Source organism: Arvicola amphibius, chromosome 8, assembly GCF_903992535.2.
Source record: "Arvicola amphibius chromosome 8, mArvAmp1.2, whole genome shotgun sequence".
Taxonomy (NCBI): Eukaryota; Metazoa; Chordata; class Mammalia; order Rodentia; family Cricetidae; genus Arvicola; species Arvicola amphibius.
In genome coordinates this window covers 17,279,106-17,296,929 of record NC_052054.1, presented here as the reverse complement: position 1 = coordinate 17,296,929, position 17,824 = coordinate 17,279,106, and the positions used below count along the sequence as shown (strand labels likewise).

Sequence of the window (17,824 nt, the reverse complement as noted above, 5' to 3'; positions counted from 1 at the left end):
CTGGCTCCTTGAAGCCCTTTGTGGTGGGATTTGTTGATGCCAATGAAGCTCTCCAACTCCCTAAATCCCCTGCCCTCTTCTGGTATCTTCTTCAACTTCCTTTCCCCTCCCCAGGATCTCCTTTCCTTCCACCCCCATAGGGGACTTTTCTCCCGGAGGACGCCAGTCCTCGTGACCTCATCCAAACAAACAATGCCAGACAACAGCTGTTTTACTGCGCTCCATCTGACTTTACATCAAACCAAAGCTGGGATTCACTTTATTTAGGACAATGCCAAAAGCAGCAGCTTTCTTGCTTTTCCTACTCAACACTTAAATTCTGTGATTTGGCCTCAAATCTCCCTCCAGATGGAGCCTCTGGGGGAAACTGCAGCCTGGGCCTCTCTGTAGGGAGACACTGAAAACTCCCTCTGCTTTTGGGCGTGGCAGGATGAGCCAAGCACCAAGACTCTGCTGTGGATCCGGAATGGAGATCGGGGTCCAGCAAACTGGTGAGCAGCCTGTGGTCATGGGCTGAGGGCATCTGCTTGTGTGGTTCTAGCTACTTCTGGGGAAAAGGTGGGCTCTGGCCCTTCACATCTGCCCCCAAGGGAGGGAGAATACTGGATGGCAACTGCCAAAACTGGACACTAACCAAGACTTCTCGCCCATCCTGCTCAGCCTGTCCACCAAAAGGCGGAGGAGAGAGGATCTGACCAGAGAAATGGGTGTACAGTTGACAATAGAGTCCAAGTGTGGCGAAGTAGTTTATTTTTGGAGCATGGTAACAGCTATGCAATTAGGGATGGTCCTTTGATGCTTCTCACCTGTGTATTTGTGTCGCAAAGACATACTAAGACTTTGGAAATTTTCCAAAGGTGATTATACTTGTGTTGGGGTTCCCCCCAACTTTTTTCTCCCCTTATACCTGTTTTAATCACAGTCAAACAAACAAACTAGCTTTACAGCTTACTAAAACTAAAACTCAGAAGTTGTCCTCAGAGGAAGCAGGTAAATATTTCCAACTGTAAATCTGCAAGGCATTGATAAGCAGCGGGAAACAGGGCCCAGGAACTGAACAGCGGCTCTAACACTGGTGAGCCTGTCTTGTGGAAAGGAAACACAAACACACACACACACACACACACACACACACGGAGAAAGGAGTCTAGATGATCTAGAAAGAGCAGACCCTGTTCAGGACAGGGGCCTCAAAAATCAAAAGTATCACTTGAGAGCAGTGTCAGCTTTGAAAAGGGGCAAGGAACAGAAGCCATGTTAAGAATGTGGTTTTAAGCCGGGCGGTGGTGGCGCACGCCTTTAATCCCAGCACTCGGGAGGCAGAGGCAGGCGGATCTCTGTGAGTTCGAGACCAGCCTGGTCTACAAGAGCTAGGTTCAGGACAGGCTCTAGAAACTACAGGGAAACCCTGTCTCGAAAAATCAAAAAAAAAAAAAAAAAAGAATGTGGTTTTAATAGAGGAAGGACTTGCAGGAAGCCACATGGCTGCCCTGGTACTGAGGAGCCACGTTTACCATAAATCCCGCAACAGCATTCTCTCTGAGGCATATCTTTGCTGTGCCAACAACAAGCACTACCTTTTTAAAAAGTGGCAATTCCCCCAATGCACCTACCACACTGCAGGGACTTGGAAGCGCTGGCAGACAGATTCCATTGGCAGGCTCTTCCTAATCTCCCTGGCAAGCTGAAATAGCATGAACAACCTGGCATGCTATCCTTGTAACTGGAATATGTGGGTGCTGCCTAGAGATGCCAGCATCCCTAAGAACGCTGGGTTCATGCTCCGCATCGCTGTCTCATCTAGTGCCCCCTACAAATGAATGAGTTTCTTCTCCCCCAAACCCAGAGCCAAAGTTGTCTAGAAGACACAGCCAAATAAAAGTTAGGATAACCTCCACCAGAACCCAACTCTATGCCTCCCCAGCTGGAGGTTGTTGTGTTGTTGGAGTGGCAGGTAGACTGAAATCTTAATTCCGTAATTTACAAGTTTGTTTTGTAGATTCACCACAATGGAAGGCTGATTAAAAAAAACAAGCCAGGTGTGGTGACACAGGCCTTTGATCCTAGCACTCAGGAAGCAGAGGCAGGTGGGTCTGATAGACAAAGCGAGTTCTAAGACAGCCAGGGCTATACAGAGAAACCCTATCTTGAAAAACAAGCAAATGAAACAGGCTGATTCTTGAGCAAGGCTGTGTGTGTGTGTGTTTGTGTGTGTGTGTGTGTGTGTGTGTGTTTTGGGGGTGACGTTTGAGTAGTATGGTATTGCATGTACAAAAGGCATGAAGGACGGGTGAGAAGACCCTTAGAATCAAGTACTGTTGGGACACAACACCTCACAGCCCCACAGTAAAAATGTACAGAAGGTTGGGTTCCCTTGTGAGTGAGCTTAGCAATGGTGGCATGAAAACCCCAGGCATCAGCCCCTTCCTTCCCGTATCACCTGGATACATTTTTAAACATTATTTGATACCACAAAAGTCAAGATTGTCTACCAGTCTTTTTCAAAATTTCAACCATGACCCACATTCTCATGGCTTCCTAGAGTCTCTCTCTCTCTCTCTCTCTCTCTCTCTCTCTCTCTCTCTCTCTCTCTCACACACACACACACACACACTCATACACAGACACACATGCTCTTACACAGCAAGAGTTTGCATCAAACTCAGCTCGATTACTTGGGTGTCCTTTTCGATTTGCGGTGACAGCCACTGAAACATTTTGTGGTTGGCAGTTAGAGCCAGACACGGATGTGTTCTGAGCACATCAGAAACCGTCCTGTCCACTCAGCAGGCCCTGAAAGCAACACCAAAATCCCCATGGGTACCCACCACCGAGGATGAGAAGGAAGTCTCCTACTGACAGGGTCCAAAAACAGTGACTTACATCCAGGTTGGCAACTGTCTTGTATCCCACAATTCAAGTTGCAAGACTCCTTGCAGTGTTGTGAACCTGTCCCTTAAGGGTCCCCTAACCGCTCACCAGGCCCTTGGGATCTCTGCCGGATGGTGAGTAGAGCCAAATCGGAGAGGGCAGAATCCGAGGCCATCCCCCGGTCCTCTTGATCATCTGGGAAGACACTGCAGAAAGCAGTGCGTGCTCCCCCACCATTGACTGCTGACTGCGCTGACCTCGAAGGTTCTCTAAAGGTGTCATCGCCCCAAGAGGAGTCGGCCCAGGCCGAGTGACTCAGATAAAGGTAGGAGCTGGGCAAGAGGGTCCACGGATCTTCCAGAGGTCTGCGCTGGGGAGGCAAGTCACTGTGCATGTCCCTGGAAAGGCGTCTGTCTGGCGGTTGGACCTGAGGGCAGTTTGGGGACCCAGCATCGCCCGAAGAGAGCGCATTGCTCGGAGTCCGGAGGCATCGCAGACCTGGCGACCTTGGTGTGGCAGCGCTGCCCGCTGGAGGAGTTATCAAGGCCCAGGACGTGGGCATCCAGTCGGGTTCACGCGTCCGGAACGCGACGCCGCTAGTTGGGGTTTCGCTGAAGGTCAGCCGCGAGAGGCTCTGGCCCAGAGCGGCCAGGGTCGCGGGCTGCGGTGGCGGTGGGAGGCTGGGTGCGCTGGGCTCCCGGAGAAGCGGCCTGGCTGATGCGGGGTTGCTCCGGACGCTCAGTGGCCGCTGCTCCTCGGCGCCACCGCCCGGCCAAGCCCGCGTCTTGGCGCGGAGTTCGTCGGCCACCGGCAGCTGCGCGTGGTGTGGCCTCTCCGGGTGGTAGAATCTGCACTTGACCCCATAGGTGCATTTCTTGCCTAGAAGGGGTGCAGGGTGGAGAGGGCGCGGGATGAGATCTGGGATGAGCAGAGGCTTCCAATACCTGGCCAAATACCCTTCCCCGGGGCCTCTGACTCCGCTGCCTTCGGCCCCGTGAAAAGACCACAGATCTGGAAAGTGACCCAGGTGGCAAGGGTTCTAGGATGGATGGGAGAGCGTGCTCAGAGCTCCATAAACCCCAAGTCCAGCAGAGTAAGTATCCATCCAGGCACTTCCTTTAAGCACAGTCTGAAGCCTTATCCTCCTCCGCCCCAGGGACCCTATGGAAAAGGCTGACCTTCGGTATGGTGCCCCGCAGTAAGGGTGCTGATGGGACAAGATCATGCCTCCAACAATGCCTGCCTAACCATTGCCTTCTCTCTACACCTGCTCTAACCGGGGTGAGACCAAATAACTGACCATTAAAAACCCAAGCACTTCACAGGGTGAACCTAGACAAACTGGGCCAGCTTGGAAGGATAGTCACGTTAATTCTAACAAGAAGTGATTTCGAATGTCACCCGCGCCTTAATGAACTTCTTTAAGCACAAAGGCCAGGAGTATTAAAATAACTTTAACAAAGCAAGTTAATCAAAGAGCTAGGTAGACAGCTAGGATGAAACCCTTACCTCTGGATCGACAGCATGGACCAAGTTTGTGAGGCTGGAGGTGGAGGGGGCAGGTAGAGGGGGCAGGATGAAAACATAATATGCCAGGGATGCAGGGAAGGGCTGAGAACAAGAGCTGGGGGATGCAGGGTCTGCCCCTCCCCCCCACCTCCACCCCCTGCAAGTGTGGTTTTACATCCAGCCTTCATGGCTATCCATTCATCCTCAGAGCTGTTGGTAAGCTACAGTCCAGAAATGCTAGGCTTCTCACCAGGGGCGGGTAACTGGTTGAGGGCAGAGCTTGCTTGGGCAGGAACCCAAGTTGCTGTCCTCCAGGCTAGGGCTTCCCACTGTGCCCCTATGGAATCTGTACCAATTCCAAGACAAACACCCAACGCCTGGCCGCTACCCACCATAGGGACAGTGCTGCCAGGAGGGCTCTGGGGGCCTTGGCTTCTTGCTTAGGAAATTGCTCAGGGTTGGTCCACGGCGGCCCAGGGGGTCATCAGGAGGCATGAACCTGAAAAATAACCGTAGAGGGGTCACTTCAAGAGCAAATGGGACTTACCACTGGAACCTATGTGGAGCCTCAGGAGAGGAGGCCTTAGCCATCCAGAGAACACCAGATGGCGTGGACCATGTCCTCAAGAAGATTCACATACCACAGCACAACCCTCCCTTCACGCCAGCCCTCCCAGTGTGGTACTGGCAGCAGGTTCAGAATCACCTCAGAGCTTGTTACATAAATGCAATCTGAAGCTTTGAAGCTATCCCCGTTAGGGAGAAATGGACGTGTGTGTGTGTGTGTGTGTGTGTGTGTGTGTGTGTGTGTGTTGCCGTTGTTGTTTTTTAGGAGTTCAAATATTAACAAAATACTAGATGTTTTTTATGCAGGAAGAGTTCACGCATTAACAGAGGGCTCCCAGGAGGTTTGGGAACTGTAAACGCCTTGGAGGCTTAGGTCTTGGGACGTTCACTGTCAGTTTGGTGAGAATAACCCGGGGAAAGGCCCCTGGGCATGCCTGTGAGAAGGTATCTCTACCAGGTTGAATAAGTTGGGAAGATGCACCCCTTGTGGGCAGTGCCATTCCCTAAGCTGGGATCGTGAGGACAGGTGGATTGAGCCTACTCATTCACCGCTCTGCTTCTTCACTGCAGAAGCAATGTGACCAGGTTCCTGCAGCTGTGATTTGCTCACTATGAAAGTTGTAACTCAGAACCAGGAATCAACATATGCCAGTAAATTGTTTTTATCAGGGTATTTTATCAAAGCAACAGACCAAGAAACCCCTTCCACCCACTCGCCTTACACCATGCCTCTCAACTCTGGCATATGCAAATGAAGGGTTAATATTGACCGGCTAAAACACCAGCAGGTAAGCCCAATGAGGCACAGACCCCTGCACATAGCACCTCTGCCAGGCTCAGCCCCGCTCTTTGCAAACTCTGGGTATGAGGGAACCTCTGGGCTTGGCCTCAGCTTCTGGGGTTGCCCTGCCTCTGCACACATGGTCCTCTGATGCTTGTCTGGCTCTTGCCTGCTCCTCCTCTCTGGCAAAGAACCTCATCACAGAAGGGGATAGGTGTTCCAGATGTTCGGGTCAGAAAATAAAATGTGGCAAAAAGCTGGGCGTTAGTCATTTATACCTGTAACCCCACTCTCAGAGAGGCTGAAGCAGGAGGATTACAAATTCGAGCCAGCCTGAGTAACTTAGTGAGACCCTAACTCAATAACATTTACAAAAGGGTCCCCAATGTGCCTTTGGTAGGGTACTTGCCAAGTATATGCACAAAGCCTTGGGTCCAGCACCACAAAAACAAAATGCTTCTGAAAGTAAATAAATAAATAAAAAACAAAAATCCTCCCATTTATTAAGATCCTGTGTTTCCTATCACTCCTTTTGTTCTCAGGAGCCCCTTTCAATTCATACAGAAGTTCTAGAGGAGGGTTAAAAAGGGAGAAGGGCTGTCTTTGCCATTGCTATCACCCACAAGTTGAGCGAGTCCCACCCTGCAGAGAGCTGAGTGATCCCTGACCCAGTGCAGACTCCAGGGCTCAGCTCCAGCCACACAGCTGGCTTCTTCTCGGAGTTGGGATCTGGCCAAGAATCTGAGGAGCTGCCCACTGCAGTTATTAAAAGTTCTCAAAGGCATTACCTCCCCCCCAACCTCTCTCGGGTGCCAAGAGCTGTGCCAAGAGTGCCCTGTGGACATGCCCAGGGCACTGAGGCAGGCGCCCTCACTCACAGGCAGTCAGGCCCTGCCTTCTGACCCTCCACTCCCTTAGCAGAGTCCTTAACAGGCATTAGAAGGACTTGGCCAGGACCTCTGGTTGTCACCAGGCCAGAGGCAGCCATGACCTGTCAACCCACAGCGAGGATTTCTAGCTTGACAGATTCATCTAGACCAAAGATGAACAGAAGAAACCCATGAGCCAGAAAAGACCGTGGGGGTTACTGCAGGGCGGTTGCTGAAGCAGCTGTCCTGGCACTCAGAAGGGCATCTCTTCTGGGTTCAGGATCAGGTGGCAGTGCGGGGTGGGGGCGTGTCCAGACCTGTCCCCGGGAATAACTGCAACTCCTTATAGGACACAGTTTTCTGTAATCATCACACCACTTCAGGAGGGCCTCCGAGGAAACCACTGCGCATGCTCCAATGCCTTAGCTCTCTCCCTGTGCTGCACCAGCTCTCGGTTGGGGTCAGGCTCTGCTCTCTTCTGGGCTAGTGGACCTGGAGGGCCTCTTCTCTCCTCTCATCTGCTCTTCGCCTGGCCCATAGTCATGGGTTCATTCCTTCACGGACTCCTCCACTCCTGTGTCAGTAGTAAATGTGTGTCTCCTATGTGCCAAGCGTGCTGGGAACATGGCGACTCGGCGGGCAATCTGGGTCATTATGGAGTCAGAGACTTCGTCTCAAACCATGTGCCAGAAGGCTAGTCAGAGGTCCCAGAGCAAGAGTTGATGGACTGTCGCCTAGGAGGGCTGGGCTTGTAGCCCAGATGGTAGAATCTATGTGTAGGATACAAGCCCTGCATTGGTTCCATCCTCAGCATGATATAAACTGGGCATGGTGCCCACGTCTGTAATTGTGATACTCGGAAGATGGAGGCAGAAGGACCAGAAGTTCAAGGTGATCCTTCACTACTGAGTTTGAAGCCAGCCTTGGATGTAGAAGAGTGTCTCCATCAGTATTCTTTAAATATTTATTTGTATTATTTTTAATCATGTGTAGGTATATATGTCTACATTTAAGTCTATATATGCAAGTGTAGGTGCATTTGGAAGCCAGGGGTATTGGGTTCCCTGGAGCCTGAGTTATAGACGGTTGTGAGCTAGCTGAGATGGGTACTAAGAACCAAACTCTGGTCCCCTGGAAAAGCAGCAAGTGCTCTTAACCCCTGAGTCATCTTCCCAGCCCCAGTAAATGTTTTTAAAAAGACAAAAACTTGAAAGAAAATACAAAAAAGTTGAAATTCCCCTTCCATGATAGCTTTTTTCTAATTTCAATTTTAGATTTATTTTTATTTTATGTATATGGGTGTTCTCTCTCTCTCTCTCTCTCTCTCTCTCTCTCTGTGTGTGTGTGTGTGTGTGTGTGTGTGAGAGAGAGAGAGAGAGAGAGAGAGAGAGAGAGAGAGAGAGAGAGAGAGCACCCGCGCCACATGTATGCCTGGTACCTATGGGATCCAAAAATGGGCATCAGATCCCCTAGAACTGCAGTTATGGTGTCTGCGAGCCACCATGTCGGTGCTGGGACTCAAACCTGGGTTCTCTGCAAGAGCAACTGTGCTCCAGCCCTGCCTTTCATGATGACTATCTTATGGATTTTACTTGGATAGAAAATGGAGTTTGTGATGTGCTGAACACACTGGCCCACCTGCTGGACAGCCTTGCAATGGGTTCAATGGGCCGTGAAAACCAAAAGGTCACGGGCAGAACTGCTTTCAGGGAAACCAGTCACGGAATAGAGGGGATATGAGGGACAGAGATGGCCCCTGGCCTGAAGGGGCCTGATTCGGGCAAGCAGGCTTCCGTCCCTTACCTGTCGTTCACAAAGGAGAACATGAGCAGTCGCTGCTCGATGAACCATTTCCACTCTGGGTTCTCACTCTGCAGGTCCCGGTAGTTGTCATTGGAGACGATGATGCCATCCTTCTCGTAGGCCACCTTCACAATGTAGCGGTCATCGTAGCACACGACTCGCTTGCCGTTGACCTTGCGGGACGGGGTGTACACCAACACAGCTTGCCGCTCCAGCTCTTCCAGCACGTGCTGCTCTGAGGCCACAGGTGGAGACTTGAGTCGGGGCTCTATAGAAGGGCGCATCTCCCAACCCAGGAACGCCCCAAACCACCTGCCTCCGTACCAGCGGCAGTCAGACCTGGGCAGGCTTGAAGGGACTATTACCGTCTACATAGTTTCTTCCTATAAAGTCTAGACTGGTCTCAACTTCACAATCCTCCCCCTTCTGCCTCCTGAGTGTGTTGGGATTATCGCCTGCGCCACCAAGGCTCTTTAATGCCTATAATCCCGGCATTGGGAAGTAGAAGCAGAGGGACAAGGAGTGCGGGGTTACATGAGCCCCTGCCTCAAACAACACAATTCGGCAAAAGTGCATAGTACACCTAAGCTACTTGCGATAAACAGCACGGCAAACTTGGTGAACTTCGAGAATGAGGTGCGCCATGCCTGGAAAGTCCCTGCTGCCCATCCCAGTCCAAAAGCCTCACTTCCCCTTAAGATAATGTGTCATAAAACAGTGTTGACAGTCCCCATTGCTTTTATTTTCACAGGTACACAGACGAGGATCATTTTCAGGGTGGCTCTGCTTCGGACTTTACCCAACGAATTGTCCCTACCCACACTCATTTATCAATTTCTTTGCCCAGTTACCGTATGGTGACATGGTCTAGCTGTGCCCATGTTGGCTACTGTCACCAAGTGAGTCTCTGGCATGTACATCCAGGGAATCCCCTGGAGTAGCTCTCTAAAATATTTTTGGGCTTGCCGGGTATAACATGGTTCCTTACAGGGGTTTATTTTGCATTTATTTCTGGTTATTAAAGGAATTGAGCACCTTTGCCTATTTTTACTGCCTATTTACAGTTTTCTTCTATAAAAGGCTTATTTGTGGTACTGGAGAGATGGCTCAGAGGTTAAGAGCCCTGGCTGCTCTTCCAGAGGACCCTTGTTCAATTGCCAGCACCTGCATGGCAGCTCACAGCTGTCTTTAATGCCAGTTCCAGAGGATCTGACGCCTTCACACAGACATACATATGTGCATACTTTAAAATAAATCTTTTAAAAGGCATATTTATGAAATAGCTCATCTTTCTGTAGGTTCTTGTCCTTGCTTCATTCATTTGGAGATGAACCCCTTCAGCAGTAAAATGTAAGCTATAGGGCTGAAGATGTGACTGGTTTAGCCAAGTATCTCCCTGTGATGCAGGAAGCCTGGGTTTCAACCCCATCACCCCATAAAATAGGCCTGCAATGCCCGCCCTTAGCCCTAGAAGGAGAAGCAGGCAGGTCAGATGTTTAAGAAGGTAGATCCTGCTACAGTCCCGACTCTTCCCTCTTGTTCTCTCAGTTCTGTTTTTGTTTGTTTGCTTATTTGTTTGGTTGGTTGGTTAGTTGGTGTTTTGGGTTTTGTTTTGTTTTGTTTTGTTTTGTGGCACTGCTATCTGCTTCTGAGCCAAAGCTCCCAACGTGCCCAATTTTATTCATTTTTTCTGCACAGAACTGACTGCCCCTTTGTGGTTTATTTTAAAATCCCAAGCCAAGGATGTTGGCACACACAGCACTTGGGAGACTGAGGCAGGAGAATCACCGTGGTTTTAGGCTATAAAGTGAGTTCCTGGACAGCTAGGGCCATACAGCAGGACTCTGCCATAAATAGATAAATATATAGAGGTCAGAGGACAACTCTTAAAGACAGAAATCAGAGAAAATCGTACTGACTCCACAGTGTGGAGGGAGTTGCCGCCCAGCAAATGCCTGGAAGGCCAAGCAGAGGTGGGAACAGCTCTCCCTGGAGGCAGCAAAAGGTTCCAAGCAGAGGCAAAGAGTTAGTGCGGGGCCTGGGCCTCTTCTCATCTCCCATCGCTGTCTCTGAGAAAAAAAGGAAGGTATGGCTAGCCAGGAGAACAGCCTCAATGTACTGTTCTCTGGGAAGAAAGCCCTCGTTGTCCTCCCATTGGAGTGTGTGGGCCCAGGGGCCTTGCTTCCTGTCTGCTTCAAGGAGATGTGGGAAAGAAAACTGTGAATGAATGACCGGGAAAAACCCTCCTTCTAGGAGAGAAACCCATGGCACTTAAATAGGCGTTTGTCTGATCAGACTGACTCTGGTGAGAGGCTCAGTGCAGCTAAGCCTGGCAATTCATGTAGCATGAGTACACACACACACACACACACACACACACACACACACACACAAATATAAAAATAAAATAAATAAATGTGCCTTTTAATCAAGCTTCCCAGTGAACAAAAAGGACTGATAAACAAATCAACATACTTTAGGGAAGAAAACCTAAGAGCAAGAGAGACTAAAATGAGCAAAGAGAACTAATCTCAGAAAAAATAATAGAACTAAGGAAAAACAAATAGAAATCAAGATACCGTTTTAAAAAGTCTACATTAGTATAGAAATATCCAAGAGGATATGGCATCCATAAGAATAGCAGTTTTACTTAAAAAACAAATAAATAAAAAGAGGAGGGGGCAAGAAGCAACTGGTAGCCATGCATGGCATTTAAAACAAACTAAAGGGCTGGAGAGGTGACTCCATGGGCGGAGTGCTTGTCTAGCATGCATGAACCCTGGGCTTAAGCAGCAACAACACTGAACCAAGCCTGATGCTGCACATCTGTAATCCCAGCACTGTGGAGGAAGATGTAGAAGTTCAAGGTCACTCTCAGCTACACCAGCATTCAAATCCAGCCTGGGCTGTATGAGACAAGACAGTCTCTGTCTCTGTCTCTGTCTCTCTCTCTCTCTCTCTCTCTCTCTCTCTCTCTCTCACACACACACACACACACACACACACACACACAGAGAGAGAGAGAGAGACAGAGACAGAGACAGAGACAGAGACAGAGACAGAGGAGTGGGGAGAGATACCTTTGGTTAATATCAGAAAAGTCAAGCAACACTTCCAAATGACCCAGGGGTAACCACCACTCCTGGAGTTGACTTGGCTGGATTGATACCAGTACAGGTTTAGCACCCATCTCTGGTGTAACCTCTGGTGTAAGAAAGCAGAATGGAAAACAAGCAAGCCTGGGGACATAGCTCTGTAGTGGAGCACTGGCCTAGCATGCGCAGGCTTTGTGTTCAAGGCCTCCATCACGGTATCCAGCTAGTTGTAGCTTAGAATAGCAACTGTATTAAGAATAAAAATGGGGCTGGAGCCCCTTCACCCGGTCTCTCCAGAGTCACTCTCAGGAGCTCCCCACCTCCATTCCCTAGAGACTCTAACTCCTGGTGCAGACCCAGGGTCCCCTCGGGTCTTTCTCACTGAGCCTCTCAGCCTTCCCTTCCAGCTCCTCTCCACTCCTTTGTGTCAGTGACCAACACAGAGAAACATTTTGTACCAGGGACCCCTAGTGGCACACGGGGCTGGGATGCACTGTCCTTCCTGTCCTCCACTATGGTCCTTGCAGAATCACTAATTCTATAGTCTCCTGAAGACAGGAGTCCCTCTTCCCACACCTTCATTCCCTGGGAACTCCACCGCTTGATGTGGGCCTCAGTGGCCCTGGCTCTGACTTTTCAGTGGAGACTCTGAAAGCCAGAAAGACCTGGGCAGATGTTCTACAAACCCTACGAGACCACAGGTAGCATCCCAGACACTATACTCAGCAAAATTAAAGATCACGATTGACTAAGAAAGAAAAACATTTTAAGATTACATACAATTTTAAGCAATTTCTATCTACCAATCTAGATCTATAGAAGGCAATAGAAAAATTTGTCTATACCTAGGAAGATACAAGGAATAAATAATACCAAAATACTAATAAAAAGGGAGGAAATACACAACATCAACAAAATAAAAGCAATTAATAAATACTGCTCATTGATACCTCTCAATATTAATGGTCTCAGTTCACCAATAAAAGCAGATTAGAAAAAACAAGATCGTTTTTATTTTTCTTTTTTATATTTCTGCTGTTTCTAAGAAACATCAAGGATAGCCATTATCTCCAGGTAGAAGGGTGGGGAAAGTTATTCTAAGCAAATAGACCCAAGAAGCTAGCTGGTGCAGTCATTTTAATATCTGACAAACTAAACTTCAAACCAAAAATTACCAGAATAGATAAGAAGAATCCTACATACTTGTTAAAGGAAAACATCTACAAAGAGGAAATTGCAATTCTAAACATTTAGTCATTAATCACAAGGGCTCCCAAGTTTATAAAAGAAACACTACTTCAGCTCCAATCACAGATTGACCCTCACAGTGATAGTGAGTAGATTCAATACCCCACACTTGACAACAGACAGGCCATCCTGACAAAACTAAACCGTTAAATAGCATCACAAATGAACGAACCTAGCAGATACCTACAGGACATTTCACCCCAACACTAGAGAATATATTTTCTTTCAGCACTCATAAAACTTTCTCCAAAATTAATCATATACTTGAACACAAAGAAAGTCTCATCAGATACAAGAAAATTGACATAACACCCTATATCTTATCTGACCCCTACAGATTAAAACTGGACATAAAAAAAAAACCAGGAACAGCAGAAAGTACACAAACTCATGGAAACTGAGCAACTTTACCCCTGTGAAAACTGGGTCAAGACAGAAATTGAATGGAAATGAAAACACAGCCCACTCAAACCTACGGGACACAATGAAAGCAGCTCTAAAAGGCAAGTTCATAGACTAAGCTCCCACACAAAACAAAACAAAAGAAGCTGGGCGGTGGTGGCACACGCCTTTAATCCCAGCTCTCGGGAGGCAAAGGCAGGTGGATCTCTGTGAGTTCGAGGTCAGCCTGGTCTACAAGAGCTAGTTCCAGGACAGTTAGGACCGTTACACAGGAAAACCCTGTCTTGAAAAAAAGAAAGGAAGGAAGGAAGGAAGGAAGGAAGGAAGGAAGGAAGGAAGGAAGGAAGGAAGGAAGGAAGGAAGGAACGAAGGAACGAAGGAAGGAAGGAACGAAGGAAGGAAGGAAGGAACGAAGGAAGGAAGGAACGAAGGAAGGAAAAGAAAAGAAATACAAAACAAACAAGCAAAAAACCTGGAGAGACCTCATATTAGTAACTTAGTGGCACACCTGAAAGCTTTAAAACAACCAGAAAAAAAATGATACACAAAAAGAGTAAATGACAAGAAATAAACTTGGGACTGAAATCAATGAAGTAGAAACAAATAACAAAAACACAAAGAATCAATGAAATGGAGAGTTGATTCTTTGAGAAAATCAACCATATTGACAAACCCTGAATCAAATAACTAAAAGACACAGAGAGAAGACCCAAGTTAATAAAAGTAGAGATGGAAGTGGAGACGTTGCACAGACACAAAAGAAATTCAGAGAACCATAAGGGTGTACTTTAAAAATCTGTACTCCACCAGGCTGGAAAACCAGAGAAATGGATGGATTTCTTGGTATATATTGCTTATCAAAGGTAAATCAAAATCCAACATGCAATTTAAACACACCCATTAGTCAAGTGAAATAGAAAAACCATTTTAAAGTCTCCCAACTCAAAAAATCCCAGGGCCAGATGGACACAGCACATAATTATTTCAGGCCTTCAAAGAAAAATTAACACTAATACTCCTCAAATTATTCTGCAAAATAGAAACAGAATGATCTTGCCTAATTGTTTCTATGAAACAAACTCAAAGCATTTCCACTAAAATCAGGAATAAGACAAGGGTGTCCACTTTCTCCATACCTATTCAATATAGTATTTGAAGTCCTAGCTAGAGCAATAAGAGACCAGAAGGAGATCAATGGGATACACATAGGAAAGGAAGAAATTAAAGTATCTTTATTTGTAGATGATATGATTTTGTACAAAATGACCATAAAAATTCCACCAGGAAATTTTCTACAGCTGATAAACATTTTTAGCAAAATAGCAGGTTACAAAATTAGCAAATTAAATCATTAGTCTTCCTATATACAAATGACAGACAGATAAAGAAAGCAGGGAAACAATAGCCTTTTATAACCGCCTCAAAAATAATCTTGGGGTAACTAACCGAACAAGTAAAAAAAAAACATGTATAATAAAAACTTTTAGACGTTTAAGAAAGAAATTAAAGAAAACATAGAAAGATCTCATGTTTATGGATCAGTAGGATTAATATTGTAAAAAATGATGATCAAAATCTCAAGACAGTTCTTCACAGAAATTAAAAGAATAATTTTGGAAACACAAAAACCCCAGGGGTAGCTTAAACAACCCTGCTAGAGAGACATCACTATCCCCAATCTCAAATTGTGCTACAGAGCTATAGTAATAAACAATAACAACAAAAACCATGGTATTGTCAATAAAAAGAGACTCATTGATCAATGGAGCAGCATTAAAGAGGCAGGTAAATCCACACACCTATGCACACCTTATTTTTGATAAAGAAGCCAGACATACACACTGGATGAAACCTGGCCAAACTGGATGGCTGTTTGGACAAGAATCCATATAGATCCATACTTATTACTTTGCATAAAATTCAACTCCAAATGGATCAAGGACCTCAATATAAGGCCAGATATTTCGAATCTTACAGAAGAAAAAGTGGGGAATAACCTTGAATTCATTGGCATAGAAAAAGACTTTCTGAAGAGACTACCATTAGCAAAAGCACCAAGATCAACAATTAATAAATGGGACCTCATGAAACTGAGAATCTTTTGCACGGTAAAGGACACCATCATTGGAACAAAGTGGCATCCCATAGCACAGAAAAAGATCTTTACCAAATACACATTCAATAGAGGGTTAGTATCTAAAATATATAAAGAACTAAGAAAAAATTGAACATCAAGAAAACAACCCAATTTAAAAATGGGGTACAGAACATCTTCTCAGAAGATGAAACTCAAATGGCTGAGAAACACCTGAAATGTTAAACATTTTCAGTCAACAGGGAAATGAAAATCAAAACCACTTTCAGATTTGATCTTACACTCTCAAGAATGGCCAACATCAACAAAATAAATGACAGCTCATGCTGGTGAGGATGTGGGGTGAAAAGAACAGTCATCCATTGCTGGTGGGAGTGTCAACTTGTACAGTCTCTATGAAAATCCGTGTGGTAGTTCTTCAGGAAGATGGGAATAGATATACCTCAAGATCCAGGCATACCACTCTTGGGCGTATACCCAAAGGACTCTACGTCCTACTACAGAGACACATGCTCAACCATGTTTGTTGATGCTCTATTCATAATAGCCAGAAAGTGGAAACAGCCTATATGACCATCAGCTGATGCAGTGGTTCTCAGCCTTCCTAATACTGCGACCTCCAACCATAAAATTATTTTGTTGCTACTTCATAGCTGCAGTTTTGCTACTGATATGAACTGTGTTGTAAATATCTGATACACAAGATATGCGGCCCCTATGAAAGGGTTGCCCGACTCCCCCCACCTCCGAAAGGGTAACAACCCACAGGTTGAAAAACGCTGAACTGATGAAAAGATAAAGAAAACGTGGTACATTTACTCAATAAAATATTATTCATCTGTTAATGATGGAGGAGAGTTATCTGTCTATGTTTCTTTCATTGGTTAATTAATAAAGAAAACTGCCTTGGCCCTTTAAGAACAGAAAATTAGGTAGGTGGAGTAGACAGAACAGAATTGTGGGAACAAGGAAGTAGAGTTAGGGAGACGCTTCAGGCATTCGCCATAGTGAGTCTCCATGCTGCTCCTCTCCGAGATGGACGCAGGTTAAGATCTCTCCTGGTAAGCCACACCTCGTGGTGCTACCCAGATTACTAAATATGGGTTAAAGGAAGATGTGAGAATTAGCCAATAAGAGGCTGAAACTATGGGCCAGGCAGTGTTTTAAAAGAATACAGTTTCCGTGTAATTATTTCGGGTGAAAAGCTAGCCGGTGGCCGGGTGGTGGGATGCAGCCCCGCCGCTTCACACTACATGTTAAGAAAAATAAAATTATAAAATCTGCAGGTAAATGGGTAGAGCTAGAAAAAAAAATCATCCTGCGTGAAGTAACCCAGACCCAGAAAGACAAATGGTTTGTGTTTTCTCTTATATGTGGATGTTAGCTTTTAAGCTTCCAGTAAGTGTGTTAGGATCTGAATAATCACCAAGGTTCAGTTTCCAGTAAGGGACTAGCAAGGAGAAGAGGACTGGCCAAGGAGGAGGAAGTAGGATATATTTTTATGAAGAGACAAAAGGGAAACTAGGAGGATTAAATACATGAGGGACGGGAGAGAAGGGTAAAGGAGGAATATGGAGAGGAGCAGCTAAGACAAAAGGTCATTTGAAAAACCATAGGAAAACTTACTGCTGAGAAGCTTCCTAAAATACACACATACATAAAAAGAATCTAATTGGAGTCACCAAATAATAGCAATGCCCCAACTAGACATCTTATGCCACCAAGTACAATCCCCAGTGCTGAGAGTTTTTATTTTGTTGAGTCATTGGCCGAAGGGCCCCTTGGAAACCCCCAAACACTGGAGGCCATTGCCAATGGCTATTGGTTACTCTCCATAAATTGATGGTAACTCTCTCTTGCTGAAGATACTACTTATTTACGTCATCAAACAGGAGAAATCGAGCTGGTGCCTAACCGGAAGCTTCTCCTCTGCTGACTAGCATTCATGATACTGGAAGGTGTTCTTTTGTTGTTGTTTTGTTTTGTTTGAGACTGGGTTTCTCTGTGTAGTCCTGGCTGTCCTGGAACTTGCTCTGTAGACCAGGCCGGCCTCGAACTCACAGAGATCCGCCTGCCTCTGCCTCCCGCGTGCTGAGATTAAAGGTGTGCACCACCACCGCCCGACCCTAGAAGGTACTCTTAATACCACCCAGCTACAAGCCTTACAACCTACAACAGTAGGTTGTAAGTGGAAACAACAGAGGCACAACCTCACGGGAGTAGCCAGCCACTTTCTGACGGGGTTTAAGGGCCACTCTGGGAGACACTGCTGAAGTGGAGAAGCTCCAATTAGACAGGGAATGGGCCTACGGGGAAGCCTGCGACTATTCTTCTGCTAAGGGAACACAGCGGTAAAATGGCTTCCAATGAGATACTGCTGCACTCCTAGATCGGGTCACCACTCAGGTTGCACAAGAGGATCTTCTTCTTGCAGAAGATGGGAATTAATAGAGACCCTCAGCTGGACCAAGAGCGGAAAGTCAGACTTCAGAGCAAAGTGGGACATCATCGAACTCCTCCCCTCAAGGCTCGGGGGTCTAGTCTGAAGACACAAAGATTCCAAGAGGAAACCTGTCTTCCAGGC

General features: G+C 46.6%; 1 protein-coding gene across 1 annotated transcript in view; it reads right to left on the bottom strand.

The window, feature by feature from the left end:
* Window positions 1–733: 733 nt before the first annotated feature.
* The window catches only part of Zc3h12d (zinc finger CCCH-type containing 12D), a 30,970-nt gene continuing 13,879 nt past the window's right edge, over window positions 734–17,824 (bottom strand). Inside the window, exons 3-5 of the mRNA XM_038340653.2 lie at window positions 8,401–8,635; window positions 4,773–4,879; window positions 734–3,750 (exon numbers count right to left, since the gene is read on the bottom strand). Coding sequence (XP_038196581.1) covers window positions 2,957–3,750; window positions 4,773–4,879; window positions 8,401–8,635 — 1,136 coding nt within the window. The 3' untranslated portion in view covers window positions 734–2,956. The remainder of the gene's footprint in view (window positions 3,751–4,772; window positions 4,880–8,400; window positions 8,636–17,824) is intronic.